The 23061-nt window shown below is 42.1% G+C and overlaps 2 protein-coding genes across 3 annotated transcripts; one reads left to right on the top strand and one right to left on the bottom strand.

Annotated features, from left to right (window-relative positions):
- Positions 1 to 447: 447 nt before the first annotated feature.
- gmps (guanine monophosphate synthase) lies at positions 448 to 12001 on the bottom strand. Its single transcript, XM_084018717.1, has 16 exons — positions 11823 to 12001; positions 10207 to 10379; positions 9964 to 10078; positions 9466 to 9563; positions 8597 to 8700; positions 8285 to 8478; positions 7413 to 7578; positions 7044 to 7195; positions 6604 to 6777; positions 5744 to 5849; positions 5470 to 5585; positions 4701 to 4826; positions 3798 to 3913; positions 3568 to 3698; positions 3047 to 3219; positions 448 to 2656 (listed from the first exon to the last, which is right to left on the bottom strand). Exons 1-16 carry the CDS (start codon positions 11847 to 11849, stop codon positions 2555 to 2557), a joined length of 2073 nt encoding a protein of 690 aa, XP_083874843.1. The 5' UTR covers positions 11850 to 12001; the 3' UTR covers positions 448 to 2554.
- Positions 12002 to 15556: 3555 nt separating this feature from the next.
- slc33a1 (solute carrier family 33 member 1) lies at positions 15557 to 23043 on the top strand. 2 transcript variants are annotated; one of them, XM_084020190.1, is made up of 9 exons: positions 15557 to 15626; positions 16528 to 16982; positions 17070 to 17223; positions 17310 to 17505; positions 17612 to 17811; positions 17938 to 18122; positions 18252 to 18369; positions 20679 to 20894; positions 20983 to 23043. In XM_084020190.1, the coding sequence occupies exons 2-9, from the start codon at positions 16570 to 16572 to the stop codon at positions 21148 to 21150; spliced, it is 1650 nt and encodes a 549-aa protein (XP_083876316.1). In that variant the 5' UTR covers positions 15557 to 15626; positions 16528 to 16569; the 3' UTR covers positions 21151 to 23043. The 2 variants fall into 2 exon arrangements, with proteins under 2 accessions (XP_083876316.1, XP_083876315.1); XM_084020189.1 differs by having other exon boundaries at positions 15583 to 15784.
- The last annotated feature ends 18 nt before the right edge of the window (positions 23044 to 23061 follow it).

The following is a 23061-nucleotide window of genomic DNA, read 5'->3' as shown; positions in this document are numbered from 1 at the left end:
GTCAAGTGGCTTATACGTTCACTCGCTTCCAGTGCTAAAGAAAACTTTAATTTACAGGCGGTACATGAAACGCTGCATCGGAAAGCAAGTTGAATCATTTTAAACCACTTTTTGTGACAAAGACAAGACGAAAATATCAATATTTGAAGCAGCATTAATGCAGATTATACTTTCACCTGTATGAGATCATAGCAGCCTCCTCACCAAAACAGACAACAAAAATACCCCCCCACCAAATAATGTAAAAACATATCTACATAACATTATGAATAGTATTAAGAAAATGACTTTGCAACATTTCTGCTCTGCTAAATATTTACCTTCCACACTCCAATGATACTTAATTGTGAGGGAAAAAACAAAATAACCTAATATCTGGATAAAAAATATTACAAATAAAGTTATGCAAAAAAAGGTCAACAATTACATTGCTCATTATAGAAGTGAGACGTTTCAATATGGGGATCTTTATTAAAGCTGAGTTGTCCATTGTACAAATGTAATCATCGTTGAAACTGCATGCAGTGGCTTGGTTTGAGGCACGTTACTAAGGAGAATGACCGTTGTTGAATACAAATTATAAAACAAAATAAACAGACATTAAATTGCATAACTTAATCTTATCGATATTGCAATTAAATCTTACTACAAACGTATGCGTCCAATATTATCAAGCTGTTATTTTCCATGAAGACATGTTACAGAAAATGCACACATAGAAAAGGCCGGTCTGAGGGAGAAACACTAATAGCAGTTAAGACGAGTTAGGAATTTTGCATTATCATTTTTTTTATTTTGCCGCTAAAAAGGTCAAAGAGATACCAGAGGATGGGAGGCACAAAGACAAATCCTGGAGGCGTGAGAGCCACCGCGTCCGAGTGAAATGGCTCTATTAGGGGACACGTTAAATCTCAGTTAAACCGGAGCTCTGTATTCACTGAGGTCTAAGTGATGGGACTAGATTGTGGATGTGCTGGAACGGGAATTCATTTAGCAGTCAATGCCTTTTGAGACACAGTGACCTCATGTTTGAGATGGTAACAGACAGAACGCTTCAAGTCGAGCTGAAAACGTATTTCAGGGGTCTCGGGCTCCCAAACCGTGATGTGGTTTCCAGGTGAAATGGAACCGGCAGGCGGGAGGAATTTAGTTTGATTGTTCAAAAGATCATGAGTTCTATGAAGTCACAAAGTCTTCATTGATGGATGGATGCCATGACATTATAGGTTGGTACTAGTCGATGTAAGCATGTCATATCGTGTTTTCCCAGGGGGGAAAATATATTGGATTTCGATATAAAAATACAAAGAAATTGATTTTGGGAATTATTTTGTTACATCGTTTTTTTCCATTTCAGTTGACTTTAACCTGACCTTTGACTCTAAAGAGAAACAATTAAGTTTTCACTGGAAGCACGACTTAAAACGATAAAGCACCGAGGCTTTAATTAAGGGTGAGGGGAAAAAAATGTGCAAAAATGTTCCCCTGAGCAACAAGGGGAGGCCAAATAATGATGAAATGACAACAACCATTTACACGATGTGGTTATTATAAACTCTAATGTATTTATAATTTTGTTATTAGCTAATCCTCCTGCTGTGTTTCATAAAAAGCATACATATTTCAGCATGAGGAGGAACGGTGTTATATACTCCTTTATGGAAACACAGTCCAGGTCACACCGAAGAAGTAAACAGAAATAACAGAACAGGCACGTACGAAAGTTGCCCATCACATTGGCCTCCTGCACACGAGTCATCATACTGAAGCTGATTTCGGGTTGTCCGCTGGCCACCACGCGGTGCAGCAGCAACACAAGCCCTCTCGTCAATAACTGGAGTTTGGAGAAGATCGTCAACGTTACATATCACTACAGCAGATTCTACTTTTGGCAAAATAAAAAGCTTAAAAATTATTGATTGGTCACATAGGTTGCCTGTTGGATTTGAAAAACAAGCAACCATCATAGCACAGTATACAGGCGGAAAGTGAAGATGATCAAATAGAGAGGATAGTCTTAGGTTGAGCATATTTAGACCTACAACAAGGAAAAAAAGAAAGAAAACGTCCGACAAAAAAAAGGCAGAAACGATTGCTCAAACTCTCACTACTTTCTGAACTTTCACAGCTTCTCGCCGCTTCCCTTTCATGGTTGACCTTACAGAAAGGAAGCAGCAACTTACCTCTTTTTAATCATTAGAGAGAAAATACATTGATGTACATGGAATCAAAAAAAGACGATATATTTTCAATAACCAATATTAAATCAATCCCTATCGCCAAAAAATATTAAGACCAGGGAGGAGTGTTGTGGGGAGAGCAGAGTGGTAGCGCCTTTGCATCTGCGCCCGTCACAGTACGGTCTGCCTTCCATGGGAATGTTGACGAGAGGGGGAGGTACAGGAGGAGGAGGAGGAGGGAGGGAGGAAGGACAGAAGAGGAGAGGAGTTCACCAGCCCTCTCTGATATCTGCCGAGTGTGTGTGCAGTGTGTGTGCAGCGTGTGTGTGCAGTGTGTGCAGTGTGTGTGTGTGTGTGTGCGGTCATGTTGCGGTTTATTCCCACTCTGTGGTGCCAGGTGGCTTGGAGGTCAGATCATACATGACTCTGGAGATGCCTGGAATCTTCTTGATCTCGTTTACCATCTTCAGCACCACCTGAGCAAACAGACGAGACAAATAACTCAAAACATTCAAACTTTTAAAAGCATTCTTGGGCCAATAATGCTCAATCCCTGAACTCAGGTTGGTAGAACGCAGCGTAAGCGATCTGTAAGCAACCATCCTCACGGTTCTGCATGCATATTAACGTTTTGCTGCCGATAAAAATATCAGCGTCCATGTTTTCTAGTCGCCAATCACTGACAATGCTACACTGTGAACAACAAATCTGTGTTGAAATCAGCAGGAGCCAACAATAAACACGCGGAGGTTCCACTGAGTTACATTATCACGTGTTCATTATGTTTTAAATGGAAATTTGTAACCGGCAAAAGTATATTTTATTAATTATGGCAAATCTAGTTGAGAGCCTGAATCCCAACATACCTCCTCTGGGATATGGTTGCCCGGCATGGCAGGGATGCCGGTCATGAAGTCGCTGGTGATGAAGGTGCGGACCACCACAGAGCGCCGGCACGATGGCTGCTTCTGCAGAGGGTCACGGTCAAAGTGCAGGGGGGTCAAGATGACCGGCATCTGGCTGATTTTACTGGAATAACCTGAACGAGAGAGAAAACATTTTTATTTAAAATAAAATCTGAAAAATGTTTTTCAAGATTAATTAATTATGTCCAGCTGTATGGTGGATTGTGGCCCATAACTTGGACCATTGATATATCAAATGTGAACAAAATTATTTTCAAATCCAACCTGTTAATCACATCTTAAATTAACCAGGAAAAGTACATATCACAAAAGAAAACTATAGAAGCAAAGAGAGGCAAACCACATATTTGCAGTGAGAATTAACATTGCTCATAAATAAAAAAGAAATACAACTCCTCCCCAATAAATGTATAATGCTTCCATCCATAGGGCTAAATTAAAAACGTCCTATACACACTTACCAGACTCTCTAAGGATGGAGTGAGCTACAAAGTCAGCCTGTCTGAGTGTGCTCAGCACGCCTGTGGTCAGGAAGGTTGGCGTAATGTCTGTTGGCGGCTCTTTCACGTGGGACCCAAACACATACACGACTCTGGAAAAAGGAGACATAAATTAATGGAGGTCCATAGAATATAGTGTCTAATGTGGAGTATTACTGAGGAGAGATGAAGAGTACAGCTGTGTGTGTTACCTGTTGATACTATGGCACATGCGAGGGATGAGTCTGGTCAGGAACATGAGAGATTCCCAGTGTGGCGACTCTTTACTTGTGACACCACACACATAACTGTAGGACCGGCAATCACCCTGAGACAGAAGAGTTATTGGTTTTCATTTATTTGTAACAAAAAAAATAAAACGAGAACACAAATCTTCAACAAATTTGAGATAAGTGTGGGTGCATGTGGCTTTTTCCAGACATTTTCCTTTTAAATAAACATTTACGGTTCTATAAATAGAGTGCGCAAAATCCGTCTGTTTTCAATTCCAACATGGGCCCCAGGCAAGAGACGCTAACTGTGTTTGTCCACAGTCTGCCCCACAATTTGAGGTTTATGGTTAAATTTAAAGCTCTGGCTGCAAACAGGAAGTACTAGGACACACAGACACACACACACACACACACAGCCACTGGCTGACTGCACTGTTTGGGTGAGGAAAGTAGTCACGACTATCCTTCCTTTTCCAGGCAACACGCCGCATAAGATACTGGAAAATTATGGGTTGGCCATGCATCGCTACAGAGCACACCCTTAGTAAAACAAAAAACTTGTCTCAATAGTGGTAACAAATCCCTCTCTTGACGAGGGCGAGAGAGAGAGACTGTGTGGGTGGGTGTGTCTCGTGGTTAACCACTGTTGCCCTGCCTCTGAACATTCAGCAGCAGCTCTTGAACCCTACATACATGTAAAACAGCTGCTTAGTGACGCTTGGATTAACCTACAAAATTAGAGATTATAGAAACTATTTTGACTGCAGATTAATACATTCAAGATGTGTGGATTAAAACTGTAAATCTTACAAGATGTATCTGGGCACACAGTCGCACAAAAATACAGCGTTGGGTTGGATTCGATGGAACCGACTAGATTACCTGGACGCCGACAGTTTTGATGGGCAGCAGGAAGGCATTGAGTGAATGAAGGCTGGTGATCTGCATGAGCTTCTCTTCCTCCTCATCTGAGATGCATGACTTGACTCTCTGCAGCAAGGCATGGGGCTGGGGGGGGGGGGGGAGAGACGGTGGTAAAGCACCATGTAAAACGGAAACTGCAAGCAAAATAGCCCCGTCTCTATTTGTGACGGTATGTAATGCAACGTCTGTGAAAGGGTGAGCGGCAAAAGCCCTTCCTTTAGCAGCAAAGTGAAAAACAAGGGTACCAAACCCAACCTAGACACTAAACATTTTTAATCAGCAGAGTTATTTGACTTTGATGCAATGTGACCAACGAACCAGCAGAGGTTGCACATTATTAACTCCATAATTAGCCATTCAGGGCCACGAATGTATTCTCACTTGTATTTAGGCATAGCTTCCACTGTTTTCTTGGCTTAAAAAAAAAAAAAACACAAAACAGCCACTGCTCATTACTTGGCCTCTCGGGTGCTGTATTTTGGGACAAATTAACCTAGTTGCCAAAAACTGCATGGAAAGTCAATTCACAGTAATAGATCAGACAAGTCCTCACATACAGCATTTTAATGACTGAATATTTCATTAGTAGTTTGTGATGCTCAACGTGTCACACACTATTTGTAAGATATTCCTTCACTGGAAGAACCCTGTTTGGTGACATTTCCCCAAACCCAGAACGTCAGACGACAACTCACTAGATTTCCTAAAGCATCTTTACTGTTCTGACCTTTTTGACACTTGCAGAGAAGTCTGTGATGATTTTGAGGATGTTGTTTGTTTCAGCAAAGTCCTTACAGACGTAGGGCTCCTCTGCACAAATGACTCTGATGGACAAACCAGGACCTAAAAAAAAAAAACAGGGAGGAAATGCACTTTTAAGCCAGCTTTGAGTAAATGGATACACAAGGGAAAGATGGCCATATCTAGAAAGAAGACGATGGCAAAAGAGCATTATATTAATAACCACGCTTGTCAGAGTGGTCACACAATGATGTACTTGCCAGGGAAAGGGTGTCGGGAGACGATCTCCTCTGGCAGGCCCAGCTCTCTCCCCAGCGCTCTGACCTCATCTTTATGGAAATCTTTCAGTGGTTCGATTACTTTTCCCTGGAGGATCACAAAGGAGTGGATCAGCATTACAACAGGATGGGAGTGAGGGATATGCTTAGGAGTTGCATAGTTGTGCTTTTTTTTTTTAATAAATAAAATAAATATTTAAAAACAAAAACACAAAATAATGCATGAGCAGTAAAACACTAATAAGGAGAATGAATGAATGGAGTTTCAGCGCTCCTTTGAGATACTCTACCACTGTTTAAGAAGGAAACCCTCTTCAGGGGTTGTTGATGTAGAACTACATTTTCTAATAAAAAGTAAAATGATATTTGCCATCCTCCTAGAGTTCAAGCAATAATGCTTGAATGTGTGGACACAACATAAAATGTTCTCCAATAAGTCAGGGTTACTGCATGTTAGTGCTGCTTTAGGTTACACCGCAACAACCTATTTTCTTTTCACACAGACTTGTGGTGTTCAGCATTGAAATTAATGCATTAATGTCAGTCTTGTATCATGCAGTTCTTCAAAGCATTATAAAATGACTTTAGCTGTGCTGTTTAGCGATGGTATTTAGCAGAAACTGTGCTTCCATTTGTCAAATTCTGCCATTTTTGCGAATAATCGTCTCGACTCTAATGTGTAAATGTAATTTGGCATTCAATTTAAAATTGTATGAATGTATTACAACTCTTGAGGACACCGTTGATCCATGTATCCACTTCACTGAACATGATGGAATTATACTCTGAAGCATCAGGACGCATCAGAAACTGATGAAGTTGGTGTCTGTGCGGTGCAATACCTCATCTCTGAGTTTGCGGATGAGCTCTGTGTCGTTGTGGTGCGTTTTAATGACATCTGCCTTGCCACTGGCAAGATGAGAGGCACTCTCAATGAGATCGGGCCGCAAGGTGCCCTGGGCCAGGAAAACCTCTTCTGGCTTCAGATTCATCTCTCCTATCACTTCATTTGCCACCTGGGAAGCAACGGAAATTCAAAAAGTCAAGACACGACAGCCAAGTAGTAAATTAAAGACAAAATAAAGCAGCCGTATTGGCAGATGTGAACATGTGTGCAGTAACGACTTCAGCCGATCTGACAGTGTGATACATGAATATGTAATGCGTGGTATTGAGGCTGTAGGGCAGACGAGCTGGCTGTTTCAAATAAAGTGTGATGTATGACCAAAAAAAAGTCAGATTGCACTTTTCACAAAGGAATTGATTGAGATCCAGAACTCACTTTGACAAATGTATCTCCAATGATCTTCCTTTTCTCTTCCGGGTTGGTAGTCATATTCAATGTTTTGCTGATGCGTTTCCGTGGCGTCCTGTCCTCCTCGGAGATGGGGAGAGTTGTCGTTCCGTTGTAGAAGGTGTGAGCTGCATTTACCACTAAAAAGAGGAGACAATTGGGTCGTGAACACAACATTTCTTCTTCAACACAATTTAGAATTCCAATACTTCAGTTCAATATCCAGAGTTGCAACTTTTATCTTCAATAATTAGCCATTTTGTCCATAAATTGTAACATTCTTACATACTCTTTAGACTGCTAAAGTCTTATTGTACCACCCCACTTCATTGAAACCACCAGGGCTTCGGTCCCTACCTTTCAGTTTGATCCCCAGCTTGGTGAGGGCCTCCTCCACACTCTGACTCTCTCTCTTCCTCATGAAACCGTTGTCGATGTGAACCGCTATCACCTGGTCCTGGTTAAGTGCTTTGTTGAGGAGAGCTGTGCAAACTGTTGAGTCTACCCCGCCACTCAGCAGCACCTGAATAAATCATCAGAAACAGTCACCAACTGTGCAGCCAGATAGTCGAGCATCGACATCCAACCTCTTTAGAGCTAAATGTGTGAGCCTGCTGGATTACGGAGAGAGGATATGCTACTCTGTCTTGCTCTAAAACAACTGAAAGGATCATCTTTATGTTAGCATCCCATTGCATTAGTTCTTTGTCTTTATCAAGTGTTTCATCTGCTATATTGCCAAAAGCTACTGCAGGAACCAGCTAAACAGAGTACAGGGAAAATAGTGAAGCATGCATCCCTCAGACTGTAGATGAAGAATAAAAAAACAGGAGGCTGCATCATTTTTTTAAATATAAATCTTGTGCTTTAAACCCATTTATTACATTCATTTATTGCCTTCAAACTCCCCTGAGATGAAGCCCAGTTTGAAGGCGCTCAGGGAGTCGACTACCTCTTTCCAGATAAAACAGGGTTTAATTTGATAGTTTAATTGGTTCTACTTTGCTTCCCACTGCTGCTGCTGCTTTCACCACTTCCTGAGCAGCTACTACACTTCACACTTAGCGTCAGACTTTAAGTCAAATTATCTCCCGTTATAGCTTTAAAAAAAATATATATATATTTTCTGCTGGTCTTTTTTTCTTTTGTTTTAATCTCTCTCCCCTGAAATGGTTTGGATAACACACACACGCAGACAATATCATGAGATTTTGTGTAATTTTACTCACCAGCACTTTAGACTTGTCTACTTTTTCTCTGATCTCATTTATGCAGTCCTGTTGGCGGTTCTGTACGGTGAAATTGCTTGTGCATCCTGCAATCTCGAAGAGGAAGTTACGCAGCATCTCAATGCCTCCCTCCGTCAAGTCGACTTCAGGGTGAAACTGTGTTCCATACAGCTTCTTCTGCTCGTTAGCAATGCCTGGAGGGGAATTCAGACGATGGAAGGGACTGTTAACAGCCATTTATCCTCTTTGAATGCCCCTTTATCTAATATTAGATTATGTTAATGAGGGCCACAGCTCATCTCGTGTGCTCACCGGCAATGATATTCCCAGACTGGGCCACCACTTTGAAGCCATCAGCAACTTTATCCACACTGTCTCCGTGGGTCAGCAGGACCAGTTCCTCCTTCTGAAGGCCTCTGATGAGATAAACACATTCACGGACGTCAGATGAAGATGTGTGGTGTTCAATAGCGCTGCATATAATAGTTAAATGTGTGCCTGCTTTCACTGGGTGCACGTGAGTTAAATACGAGGGGCAGATGGTAATAAAAGACTGCAGCAATCTATTTTAGACTCTGCAGTATTTGTGTAACAACCAGAGGAAAATATGTGACTGCTGGAATGGACAAACCTGTTGAGCGGCAGTTGTGTTTTACACATTTCACAACATTTTTATTATAGAGAAGAGATGGTACTGGAAGTTTGCTGACTGATTAAATATTCACTTTAAGGGTTGGGTGTCAGGATGATTACATTCAATTATATTTTCAATAGGATCAATTTTGTCAGGTGTACTGCATTTACCCTCCCTCTGTAGCTGCATGCACACGCAAACACCGGCTGAAGGGAGGATGCTGGCCAGAAAAAGAAAAAGATAAATCTGCTCTATTGGCCAGCCCTAGATCCTCTGTAGAGTGCCAGCGTCTTCCATGTACTAATCATCGCCCCACATTGTGCATCAGACCATGTTGTTCCCCCACCAATTATCTTTATATGTTCTGTCTTCATCTACAACCTCTCGGTATGTTTCTCATCAGTCTGCCATGTTCTCTCACCAAATATCAGAGAATATCAAGTTGAACATGCAAAGTTGTGTAAGAAAGTGCGGCTCTGAGAAGCCGATTTTAACTACCGTTTACATCGACGCACATAACACACACCTCATTTTCTTGTGATATTACCTGAAGAGAGAACAAGTGTTGTCCAGTCCGATACTGAAAACTCCATCTTCCCTCACACTCTTTTTGTGTACTGTGCCGCCAAAAACTTTATTCATCATCTGCAACACACACACACACACACACCAGAGTTAACACATGGACACAAAAATGACACGTCAGTGTGATTCCATAGATGGTTAAACTGCCAGCTGTCTAGAGAAATGTGCTAGAGAATTGATGGCTGCTGGTTTTAATTTTACAGGCAAGCTGGGAAAATTGAGCGAGTAATGTTCTCAGCTCCCTCAGCTAGTGTCAAAGTGCCCTTGAAGAAGGTGGTGAAGTCCCAGCTGGCCTCGGAGAGCTGAACAGCAGCCTGGAGTAGACGGGACTTTAAGTGTAGCGACTCCTTTTGAATGTGTGTCACACAAATGTTTCCATGACCAAAAGGCCTTGTGGAAGAAGGATGGTCTACCTAATCACTATAAAAGCCTTACTTCGTGTATGAGCGTGCATAGATACCTGCATCCCATAGCAAATCCCAAGGACAGGCTTTCCTATAGTGAATATGGCAGGGTCAAACCAGGGGGCATCTTCTGCATACACAGAGGCAGGACCTCCTGAAATGATGATTGCCCTGAGAAAGGGAACAAAGACAAAACAATCAAGGCTAAATTGATTGGCTTATTAATTGACATAATAATGTAACAATGCTATTGAGCAAAAGAACCCATCCTTTCTGGTTCATGTGCTTCTCGTGCTCACCTGTAGCCCTGTTCGCGGAGAGCAAAGGCCGGGGTCTCCAAAGGGAGGATCTCAGAGCGTACGCACATCTCTCGCACACGTCTGTCGATCACCTTGCCATATTGAGCCCCGGCATCCAGGATCGCCACCGCCCCCTCACATGATCCATTCTGCTCTGCGCTGCTGATCTCCAGCTGTGGACACACACACACACACACACACACACACACACACACCGTCAGTAAAAACAAAACATTGTCTTGATTCAAGTGCTTCTGTTGAGCTGAGCTGGCATAAAAGCATACGCCCATGGTTGCTTTTGCACACAATTGATTTCGTCTAGCACACTATTTTGTCGGTGTAAGGTAACCCACTGCTCCTTTGACCCAACTGCGTTCCGCTTCAGACATCCCCGTGGAAAATGTGACTCAATTAGACCTAACATGATTATGTGACATGTGAGTTTCAATGCAGACAGAAAGTCACTCTCGTGAAACGTGGTGTAACCAGTCAAACCCATCAGTAGAATCACATGAAACCCACAAGTCAAGACAAGGCTATTAGTGAGTAGGGTCTACAGTTTCACTTTGACACTAAACGTTTGTTCATCTTGGGATGTTTATGTTACAAACATATGCGGGGACTAAGTACTATCTATCAATAAAAGATAAACATTATCCCACGTGGTTTGGTTAAACACGTCCGCCGTAAACTCAACTTGTATTAGGCGTGCAAACGTTACACATCACCTCAGATTTGTTACCCAAAAATCAAACTTCTCGTATTGTCGTTAAAACATCGGCAATCACGACAGCTCCAACACTATAAATCACGTAAAAAAATACATACAAAAACTCGACCGTTTCACAGGAAACTTTCTAAATCGGCGGATAACACAGCAGCAGAGGCTCCGCTTGTCAGGACGGTAACGTTAACCGCAAGTTGGCTCCTCGTAGCTTAGTGACGACGTTAGCATAGCTGTCAGCTAACGTCCCGTTAGCTCAAAGCGTGTGACAGCAGGCGGGGAAATACACTCGTTATCCACGACCTCAATGTCACTTTCGTAACGTAACGCCAAAGCGGCCACGACACAAACACTCTCGGTTAGCAGCACTGCCTTTACACATTCGCACATCCCGGCTAAAGCTAGCTAACACGTAGCGCGTGTAGCATGCTAGGTCGCAGGTAGTATAAACAGTGGTAATCACCATTAGCATGTTAGCAGCACGTCCTGGGAGCGGAACAGGCTAAGTTAGCGGAGCTATGCTAAAAAACCCACGCGGTGCTTGGGACCAAACGGGTCCTGGGGAGGGATCCATCACAATGCGAAGGCAGCCGACCCTAGAGGGGAACTGTGTGAGAGAACTGTGCTTATCGTGATTGAGATATCCTGCGCGGTTAGCAGCTAGGAGCAGCGTGTTAATGTAACACCGCAACAGGCGCACAACAGCGTACTCATTGCTCTACAGCGGAACTGCTGGTAACGTTGCATGCTCTCTCAACTTTCCCCCCGGGTACACAGGCCGTAATTAACCGGAGGGGGGGTGGACGGCACCAGAAATCAGGTCCTAACACTTGGTACCGGTGAACTGGGCTACCCCGGGACCGAAGCAGCGGGTCGCCCCCGCTCCACTGACCTTGCTGTCTCCGTTGCACAGAGCCATGGAGGACCGCCGTGTTGTGGAATGAGCGCTCCCCTCTTCGGTGTCCCAGGTCTCGCACTGTGAGAGAGAGAGGGAGAGCTGCCGGTTAGCTACTGGCTCAGCACGCCGACTACTGTTTCAAAAGCAGATTGGGTTGTTGGGTCGAGGACGGGCTGTCACTTGCTCTCCTCCTCCTGCGGCTGGGAATAACTTCCACAGCGGGAACAGACTAAATAAACGCCTTCTGTATCACAAGGGTGGAGCACAAAGTTAAATCCCCCAAATGAGAGTGAGGCAGAGTGGCCCCAAGAGGGCTGGACTTAGACAACACGCTGTCATTTCACTGACCATGTTGAAATATGGCTAGCTGCTGAATGCAGATTTTTAATGTGTAGTAAGGTATGGGTTCTCTCAGGATACAGACCATCCCTAACCATGGGGGTGTCCAACGTAACATGAAAATGCATACATTTAAAATAAAAAAATCCTGATCCATCACAATACTGACATATTTTATTTTTCAGTATTAATATTTATCATAATATACACTTTTATTTCTGGAAATTCATTTGAGAAAAATGTCTTTAGATATGAAAAAAAATTTGGTAATGCCCAGTGAATTAATTATCAGACATATTAAGTGTACTTTATCCTGTAAATTCAATATAATCATTAGCAACTATAGCCTCAAACAAACAGGTATTAAGGGGAAGGCTGTCTCTTACAGTTGAAACATTTCTAAATTCTCACGTGTTATCATATCAACCAGCACTATGGGAAAATGTCCTGTGATGAAGAACTTTGATACACAATCTACAAGCACAATGACGCTACAGAGCCTCATACCTCAGACTCTTGTCAGGCAGAAGCAGCAAGTATGTGCAAGGAACCCCCTGTACTTTAACACTACTACTCTACTAGATGGTCCACATCCTCTCCTCCTTGTTTTTTCTACCACTTCTTTCCACATCTTTGTCAGACAACATTACAACATGACTTCAGGCTCATTGTTCATTGTGTGGTTTTATTTGTGCCATTGACATGTATTTCTTTATTTGGCTAATAATAATAATAATGTTGTGGTATCCCTGTTTTCTCTATGTGAAGATTCCGTTCTCTCAGAAACCTTCAGTTGCTTCCAGGAATGTTTCAGCAAAAACACAAGTTCAAGTGTTATGTAGATGTCAAAGTGGACTTTGGCATCTTTGACTTTAACATCTGTTTTTCTTAGTTTTCTAAAGATTTTGTTTTTTTAAAGGAATAAAAATTTTTTTTTAAAACAGATTGGTTAGTGTCTGAGAGACATTAGTCCCAGAAGGCTTGAGGTGATTTTAATCCTGGGGGTGGCAAACATAACAAGGGGATAGTGTGTTATGCACTTGAATATGCCTTTTTCATAGCATCCTTTTGGACTAATCACACACATTGAATTACACTTTTAAATGTGGCATTGCATTTTGATAATTGCTGGAACAGAGTCATTAAGGTTATTAGCCCAGCCCAGGCATTTCCTGCATTGACAAGTCAAAAAAAAGTCCATGGTTGTCATTAATTTGGGAACAATAAAGGAATAAGACTTTAGACTATTACAATTTGAAGAATCTTTCCCAACATTTCAAACAGCCTGACTGAAAAGGTCTGGGAACGACTGCTCCTGCAGATCAGTGATTCTGGTGAGTTATTCCTATGATTCACAGGTTATGGGGTAAAAACAAACGTTCAATAAACACGCCTGCGATGGGCCATTTAAAATGTTTTAAAGGTACATAGAGGTGGAGAAGCACTGGGGTAATGAGACACTCGGATGCGATGGTAGCGCCATCCTGTGGAAAATGGAGTGAAAAACACGTTGCAACACAATTGTGGAAACTACTCATTTCTGTTTGGCTGCTAGGTGTCAATTTCCAGTGTTCAAAGAACTCCAACAAACCCATTAAAGTGCTTCCTCTTCAGTGAATGCTCCCAGGTGAACCAGTGAGCATGGTTGGATTAATCCATCACAGACCACAGGGTGAAACTGATCTGTGCGCCCCTGATCACCCTCTGTTTTGATCATTTAGTTTCAGTGTATCATGTACTGTATATTTTAACAAAGATCATCCCTACAAGACAGGTATGGCATGATGTGATCATTCAAGCCAGTGTTATAAGAGCTAACATTGTGCTTTTATTGGTGCATATTCAAAAACAAATTTGCAATTATTCAGATAACCACAAACCAATTGAGACAAAAATAGGAGGCCTTTTGGGGGGCTGTAGCAGAAGTTAAACAGATTTTTAAAAAACACTTAAATATGGAAGTTTGTTGGAATTATAAAGGAGCTTATCCTCTCGTTTTGTCTGGGTAATGATCATAGTATAAGTGCAATAATATAGAGTGAAAATTAGGTATATTATTTTCCCATTTTCTGACATTTTGCGGTCGATTGACATCCTCTCACATGGTTACAGTGCTCCTGTTATCACATGCTCATCCATCCAAATACGCCTTTATGTTGTCACATGCCATCTGTGTGGATAAGCGGCTTCACATGAACTCCCAGCAACCACAAGACAGAGCGTGCAGTCGTTCATTACCTCTAACTCAAATGTGGGGCATTCACCACTACCAAAATGTCTTTTGTTGGAGGAGAATGTTTGAGTTTGGTTTCGGCTCAAGAATAACGTGGGTGGCCTACTTTGTTCTTAATTTGGATTTCACTCAATTTTTTATTGTACACTCTAATTTGGATCCTCAGACTACCACCTGGAAGTCACGCTTTAGTGCCTCAATGCTCTCAATCAAAGTTTAATAACATTAAGTCTTTAAATATGACAGGGGCTTAAAGAAGTCAGCTTAGGTTGTTTTTATGGAACAGGGCAACACATTTGAGGTGGTTTTTGCAATGATATTGTAGTTTTAGTGGCCCTCATTTTATATTGAGTTATTTATCTAAATTGATTAAATGTTTTCTTAATATTAAGATTGATTTTTTTCAATCAATCATTCAATCAATCAATCAATCAATCAATTGGGAATGATGTCTTGGTTAACCAAATTATATTTTCCAGTAGGCTACTGAAATGCATCTCTGTTTAGGAACAGGAAATCCTACTACTACTACTACTAACTATAATAATAATAATAATAATAATAATAATAATAATAATAATAATAATAATAATAATAATAATAATAATACAATTTAATAGATAGTGAATGAATGATTGAATTAATAAATCAAAACTTTCATCATACACTTCATATTGTCCAGTCATTTAAAAGTGCATACATAGTACACTTGCCTAATTAATATGCAACACATTAATTATTGTCTATTACACTCAAAAATACTTGCTAACAGATACAATTACACATTTGTCTGCCTTACTGTGATTGATGATGATGATGATGATGATGATGATGATGATGATGATGATGATGATGATGATGATGAAACTCAGGTTTTCTTGGTGTATTTTTACATTATGTATCTTTACTTTATTTTCACGCCTCTGTTAATTTATTTTTTTAATTCTGCTGGTTAATTGGCCGTTTCGCAGAACTGATGTAATTATTTGTGTGGTATTTCCAGCCTCTAATGACACAGCCCTGCTAACCATAACTAGCCACTGGTGTACAGTATGTATGTATGTATGTATGTATGTATGCGTGCCTGTCAGCACAGAGGCGGAACTCCTTTCAGTTGGCTCTGACACGTCAGCTATAGGCGCCGGACACATTTAGACGTCGCACACGCCGCACTTCCTGGCTCCTCTCTGTTGATGTTCGCCGATGTAAACTGTTTGTGCCCAACGGTAGTAATCTTCTTGTGTTTCTTACCTTCATTGAGATGTCGCCGATCTGCGACTAATCGATCGTAGAATAAAATTGACTTCCGGATGATTTGCTGTGTAATCCCGCCGTTTGTGTTCCGTGTCTCTGCTTGTGTTTGGCATGCTGTCATCATCACCAGGTATGCATGAATACATCTGACGCTTGTGTGTTTTCATTATTTATCTCTCTCTCATCCATCTCCCGGGAATATGTATTTCATAGTTTTGTGAATTTAACTCGATATTGCCCCTTACGTCAACACAATAATGATCCACTCCATAATTAGTCTAAATTACTTCCTGTTCGAGACTCAGCCAGACAGTAAGTATTATGTTATTATTATAACTATGACTTCTTTCACACTGCGGACAACCAGTTTATACTTAATATGACCTGAAAAAGCGATCGACCTATTAATTTACATTAATAATCCTCATTTTTAATTCAACGCAATTCTTGATCTTTTTTTTCCAGTCTCTGGAAGTGTAACCTTCACCTTTCACCCCATACACAATTGTGTATTTCTTTACACTCTAACAGGTGCGTGTGTGTGCGTGTGCGTGTGTGTGTGTGCGTGTGTGCGTGTGTGTGTGTGTGTGTAGAGAGAGAATATTTAACTGCTCCTAGTTCACTGAATGTGTTTCCACTCATCACGTTGGCTGTTCACTAGTGTTACACAAACCTGTCTATTCAGTATTGTATTGTAATTTGTTTTTTTGTCTTTATTCTTGCTATGAACCACTTGTCTGTCTGTCATTGTGCCTTCCAAATAAAAACAACAATCTCAATGGAATTCAAATCATTGTCAATATTCACGGCGTCTTCAGAGAGATGCTGTCGGTAAAGCTGCTTCAATGCTCTCCTATTATCCCCCCCCTGCAGATTTGCTGAGGGTGCAGCGGGTTTGATGCCCACTGTTCCAACATGGAGCACTCCGATTTGGTGACGCAAAAGAACGGCCGGCAAAGGAAGATGGTGGGTGCCACCTTCCTATCTGAAAACGTGAGGGTCATGGACGGGGGAGAGTTGAGCTCCTCGGAACCAGAGCTAGAAGAGGAAGCAGAAGGTCTCATCAAAGGGTCGGACTCTGAGGACAGGAGGCACAGAGTCCGGCCCGGGATCCGTGGAGAGCTGGGGAATGTGATGCTTCTTCTATTCTTATACGTGCTGCAAGGGATTCCCCTGGGACTGGCTGGGAGCATCCCTCTCATCCTACAGAGTAAGAGCGTCAGCTACAAAGACCAAGCCTTCTTCAGCTTCGTCTTCTGGCCGTTTAGTCTCAAGCTTCTCTGGGCACCACTGGTAGACGCTCTCTACTGCAGCAGGTTTGGCAGAAGGTAAGCATGTATACCGCTCATTTTGATGGTTTTTTTTTGGTCTTCTTCCTGATAATGTTTTTTTTAACCACCCACCTGATCCTGCAGAAAGTCATGGCTGGTGCCCACACAGTACCTGCTGGGCCTCTTCATGCTCTACCTCTCTGTGACGGTCAACTCACTGATGCACAGTGAGGGAGGGCCGAATGTGATGACGCTCACTGCAGTCTTCTTCATGCTGGCCTTCCTGGCAGCCACACAGGTAGGTGATCGGCAACACTGTAACACACACACACAGTCTTCCTTTATCTCCTGCTCTCCAATGGCTCTACCTCCTCTGCCTCTAAGGACATAGCTGTGGATGGCTGGGCCCTGACTATGTTATCCAGAGAGAATGTGGGATACGCTTCTACATGCAACTCCGTGGGCCAGACAGCTGGATACTTCCTGGGGAATGTGCTCTTTCTGGCTCTGGAGTCGGCCGACTTCTGCAACAAATACCTTAGATTTGAGCCCAAGGACACAGGCATCGTCACCTTGTCGGGTACTATTCATCCCTCGGCCCACAAGGTTTTTGTGATACTTGACAACAGAGCTGGAAGTTCAATAAAATGTATTTTCTAATGTTTTCTCTTCTTCTTCTGCTGCAGACTTCCTGTTCTTTTGGGGAATAGTGTTCCTGGTTTCCACGACATTGGTAGCCATTATAAAAAGGGAAAATGAGCAAATCAAAGGGAAGAGGAAAGTCCACGTGGAAACCCAGGGCGTCACGAAAACCTACAAGCTGCTCTTCTCTATCATCAAGATGCCCACAGTCTTCACCTTCTGTGCCCTGCTTCTCACTGCTAAAGTACTTGAGCACGAATAGATACACATTTGCTTCACCATTGGAAACACAACTTTGAAAGTGTTTCCCATGAATATCACATTGTGAATGAACGATGTCTCCCGTGTGTGTCTTCTCGTCGTGTTTCAGATCGGCTTCTCGGCAGCAGATGCAGTGACGGGCCTGAAGCTGGTGGAGGCTGGAGTCCCAAAAGAGCAGCTGGCATTGCTGGCAGTGCCCATGGTGCCGCTTCAGATCCTGCTACCTGTGATCATCAGTAAATACACAGCAGGACCCAGACCTCTGGATGTCTTCTACAAGGCCTTCCCTTTTAGGTTGCAACACACACACACACACACACACACACACACACACACACACATACACACACACACACACAGGCCCACAAGCCACATTTGGTAAAAGCTAAAAGCTAGCGGCGTGTTGCTGTTTTGTGGTTGCAGGCTGCTCATAGGACTGGGGTACGCTGTGCTGGTGTGGTGGACCCCCAGTGTGAAGGAAGAAGGAGGGTTCCCTCTTTACTACTACGCCATAGTGCTGCTTAGCTACGCATTGCATCAGGTTTGTACCGTCTTTAACATGACTGAGCACAACAGGCAATTTTACAGTTTGTGTAATACTTTGGTTTATGACGAAATACCCGCAAATACTAATGAGCCTCGCCTGCTAACGAAGAAATGTTAGCATGCTTTGCAAAGCGAACATAGCAAACATGTTAGCATTTAGCTTAGCATTTAGCTTAGCACAGCCTTGCAGCGCTGCTATCATGGCTGTAGACTTTTGTTTAGTCTTTCAAAACATGAATTGTTGACACACAGATGGATGTTTGTCACTGTCTCATATATACAGTGCTGGCCAAAAGTATTGGCACCCCTGCAATCCTGTGAGATAATGCTCAATTTCTCCCAGAAAATGATTGCAATTACAAATGCTTTGGTATTAATATCTTCATTTATTTTGCTTGCAATGAAAAAACACAAAAGAGAATGGGAAAAAAAGTCAAATCAATTATCATTTTACACAAAACTCCAAAAATGGGCGGGACAAAAGTATTGGCACCCTCAGCCTAATACTTGGTAGCACAACCTTTAGACAAAATAACTGCGAACAACCGCTTCCGGTAACCATCAATGAGTTTCTTACAATGCTCTGCTGGAATTTTAGACCATTCTTCTTTGGCAAACTGCTCCAGGTCCCTGAGATTTGAAGGGTGCCTTCTCCAAACTGCCATTTTGAGATCCCTCCACAGGTGTTCTATGGGATTCAGGTCTGGACTCATTGCTGGCCACTTTAGAAGTCTCCAGTGCTTTCTCTCAAACCATTTTCTAGTGCTTTTTGAAGTGTGTTTTGGGTCATTGTCCTGCTGGAAGACCCATGACCTCTGAGGGAGACCCAGCTTTCTCACACTGGGCCCTACATTATGCTGCAAAATTTGTTGGTAGTCTTCAGACTTCATAATGCCATGCACACGGTCAAGCAGTCCAGTGCCAGAGGCAGCAAAGCAACCCCAAAACATCAGGGAACCTCCGCCATGTTTGACTGTGGGGACCGTGTTCTTTTCTTTGAAGGCCTCGTTTTTTCTCCTGTAAACTCTATGTTGATGCCTTTTCCCAAAAAGCTCTACTTTTGTCTCATCTGACCAGAGAACATTCTTACAAAACGTTTGTGGCTTTCTCAGGTAAGTTTTGGCAAACTCCAGCCTGGCTTTTTTATGTCTCTGGGTCAGAAGTGGGGTCTTCCTGGGTATCCTACCATAGAGTCCCTTTTCATTCAGACGCCGACGGATAGTACGGGTTGACACTGTTGTACCCTCGGACTGCAAGATAGCTTCAACTTGTTTGGATGTTAGTCGAGGTTCTTTATCCACCATCCGCACAATCTTTCGTTGAAATCTCTCGTCAATTTTTCTTTTCCGTCCACATCTAGGGAGGTTAGCCACAGTGCCATGGGCTTTAAACGTATTGATGACACTGCGCACGGTAGACACAGGAACATTCAGGTCTTTGGAGATGGACTTGTAGCCTTGAGATTGCCCATGCTTCCTCACAATTTTGCTTCTCAAGTCCTCAGACAGTTCTTTGGTCTTCTTTCTTTTCTCCATGCTCAATGTGGTACACACAAGGACACAGGACAGAGGTTGAGTCAACTTTAATCCATTTTAACTGGCTGCAAGTGTGATTTAGTTATTGCCACCACATGTTATGTGCCACAGGTAAGTAACAGGTGCTGTTAATGACACAAATTGGAGAAGCATCACATGATTTTTCAAAGGGTGCCAATACTTTTGTCCACCCCCTTTTTTATGTTTTGTGTGGAATTATATCCAATTTGGCTTTTTGACAATTCTTTTTGTGGTTTTCCATTGAAGACAAAAGAAATGAACATTTTAATATCAAAACATTTGTAATTGCAATCATTTTCTGGGAGAAATTGAGCATTATCTGACAGAATTGCAGGGGTGCCAATACTTTTGGCCAGCACTGTATATATATTTTTTTTACATAATGGCACGTGAAAGTGGGGCACGGTGGTGTAGTAGGTAGCAGGTCCCGGGTTCGATTCCCCGGGTTCGATTCCCAGTTTCTCCTTGTCAAACTTGTCTCGACCAGCAGATGTCAGAAAATCCAAAGTATCCGGGATAAGGAAGTTACCCCCTTCCCTTTCTAGTTTTCCTTTTTTTTGTTTTTTTCCATTTCTGGCATATTTAAATTAGGGAAGTTACGTTTTCATGATCGTTTCATTAATTTGTCTTTTTAAAAGGATACGATTTTTTTATTTTTTATTATGCACCTTGGATTTCTAACATCGAAAAAGAAGTACTTATATGGCATGCTAAGTTTTGAAAATTGAGTGACGTGTTACTACCACAGGTGGCGTTGTACAGTATGTACGTGGCCTGCATGGCCTTCCATGCCAAAGTGAGCGACCCCCTCATTGGTGGGACCTACATGACCATGCTGAACACGGTCACCAACCTCGGTGGAAACTGGCCCTCCACTCTGGCTCTGTGGATGGTGGATCCGCTGACGTCTAAGGAGTGTCAGGGGGCTGTTGGGCAGAGCTGTGGCTCTCCGGAGGCGGCAGGGGTAAGTAGGCAGCGAGGGCAAATCTGCACAGCGGCGCATATCATCACCTAGACTTGACACATTCCTTTGTCCCTGTTCCGATCTCCAGCTGTGCGTCAAGGAGGGTGGCGTCTGTGTGACCACACTAGACGGGTACTACGTGGAGTCAGTGGTGTGTGTTGTGATTGGTTTGGCCTGGTGGGTGTGGCTAGGGAAGAAGATGAGGCAGCTGCAGGACCAGCCGCCCACCGCATGGAGGTGCAGAGCTGATCAGTGACGACACCGCAGACGTCTTTCTTTCTTTTCTTGCATCTCCACATAGTCTGCTCCAAAAACTGCTAAATGGCAGACAAACTGTTCAGAAAACACTTGCACACTTTCCCACCTTGAAGTACATAAAGGACACCATTGTCTCTCCGTAGGTCAACATTTGTCTCCTCCTCATTATTCGTGTAAACTTTATCAGTGGCCTGAAAACTGAAGCAACCCGTCAGACTAGCTGAGAACTTGAGTTTTTTCTTCTGAAACCACATTCTGCTGCTTCGAACAGCCTAACCAAACGAGCTGAGTCAAAGAATATGTTCAAATGACTTCATGGATTTGCTATAACATGCTTGGGTAGCCAGTTTGTTGAGTGTCTGTGTGAAGTGCAGTTGTTCTGTGTAGTTTTTGCCCTCAGACTCTCGTGTACCTTCCTGGCCAGTCTTCATTTAATCCATATTCAAAGGACACTAAAGGTAAAACATAGTTAAAGTGAATGAGAAGACGACCTTTCACTGCTGCCTGACTCAGATGCTTGAACCAGTGTTTTGAAATCATTTTTATTTGAATTGATTTGTGCCTTGTTTAGTGTTTCAAAGTCTTTCAAAGCCGACCCTGTTTGAGTTCAATGACCATGGGATGGACCATTCCAGACATTTGAGGATCAAGCAGTAAAAATGAATAAACATGCATAGTAACATTGTTTTCCAGTAATGTACTGTACTTTGCTAGACCACACAAAACATCATTTCCTATTACTTCAGTTCTTACATGTGAGAATATGATGCCGAGTGCACATTCCTTATGCAGAACTTCATGGTTATTAATATCATCACTGGTTAAAATATTAAATGTTTTCAATGGGAGCAATCTTTTATTCTCCCAAACTTTCCATAACTCGGTTTTATCCATCATAGGATCAATTTATATAATTAATAGCAAAACTGGACATCCCAGCTTTGAGCTGTTATGACCTGGTTGGAATGTTATTTTCTCCCAGCATTTCCAGTTTTATAGGTGCATTATTATTGAGTCACATTGTATATGAAAGGTCAATATGCTGTATACTAACTGTTGATGCAACAATTTACAATAGGAGTCCTAATTAAGACATTTTAACACCCAGAGACCAGCAGCCTTGGTGAGAAACTCTATACGTTGATGCCCTGTTTATATTTCGTATATGAACCGAATGTTACGATATTTTCTTTTAAAGCCAACACTGGAAATCCAACTGCTCTGTTAAATGTAAATGTTAAAGCACACAATCAGGGTTCATGTAAGGATAAACCTCATTTTTAAACTCATTTTGCATAGTTTGATTTCTCGTGAAAAAGGTCAAACGTTCCTAAGTAGCTGTTGTTTTTCGACTCGTGATTCCTCTGAAAAGGCCCTCATGTTGTACATTAACTTATCACATGAGTTAATTTCAGACCACATGACTTTGCTTAAGTGTTTATTGGGCCTTTCTTTAGGATTTGGAGCGCTTCTTCCATTAACAGTGCACAAAATTTGTTTTCATTTTCTTTGCAAACATGATATTTGATTGCGCGACAATCAACATGGGCATTTTTTTTTAAATAATATTTTGGATCAGGGTTTTAAATGAGTTTCTGTAATCTTTAAAATTGTTTTTTGGTGGTGGTAAATGGTTATTTCAACAGTAAAATATATCAGGGTTTTAATTTATTTCACATAATCCTTTAGTTTATTTGTTGATTTTTTTTACTTTGCACAACTTTTGACTCCAAACCTCCGTTCATATAAAGGTAAAGGGCGTTTGAGAGAAATGCTAGCAGCAGCAGCAGCTCTAATGTTCTGACGATGAATGTGAGGAACTGACATTCATAGGATTCAATGTTGATGAGATGAAAAAAATTGTATAAGAAATTAAAAAACATACACTCTTGTGAGGTCTTCAGATGTT

Source organism: Eutrigla gurnardus (genome assembly GCF_963514095.1).
Source record: "Eutrigla gurnardus genome assembly, chromosome: 10".
Lineage (NCBI taxonomy): Eukaryota > Metazoa > Chordata > Actinopteri > Perciformes > Triglidae > Eutrigla > Eutrigla gurnardus.
This window is presented reverse-complemented; position numbering and strand designations above follow the sequence as displayed.

Excerpts from the sequence above, each read along its gene's own strand:
- gmps (XM_084018717.1), bottom strand. The coding sequence starts at position 11,849 with ATGGCTCTGTGCAACGGAGACAGCAAG. Across the intron at positions 9,564-9,963 it reads GGATTTGCTATGGGATGCAG|ATGATGAATAAAGTTTTTGG; the intron begins GTATCTATGCAC and ends TGTGTGTTGCAG. Across the intron at positions 5,586-5,743 it reads CTCCCGACACCCTTTCCCTG|GTCCTGGTTTGTCCATCAGA; the intron begins GCAAGTACATCA and ends TTTTTTTTTTAG.
- slc33a1 (XM_084020190.1), top strand. The coding sequence starts at position 16,570 with ATGGAGCACTCCGATTTGGTGACGCAAAAGAACGGCCGGCAAAGGAAG. Across the intron at positions 17,224-17,309 it reads CCTTCCTGGCAGCCACACAG|GACATAGCTGTGGATGGCTG; the intron begins GTAGGTGATCGG and ends TCTGCCTCTAAG. Across the intron at positions 18,370-20,678 it reads TTAGCTACGCATTGCATCAG|GTGGCGTTGTACAGTATGTA; the intron begins GTTTGTACCGTC and ends TTACTACCACAG.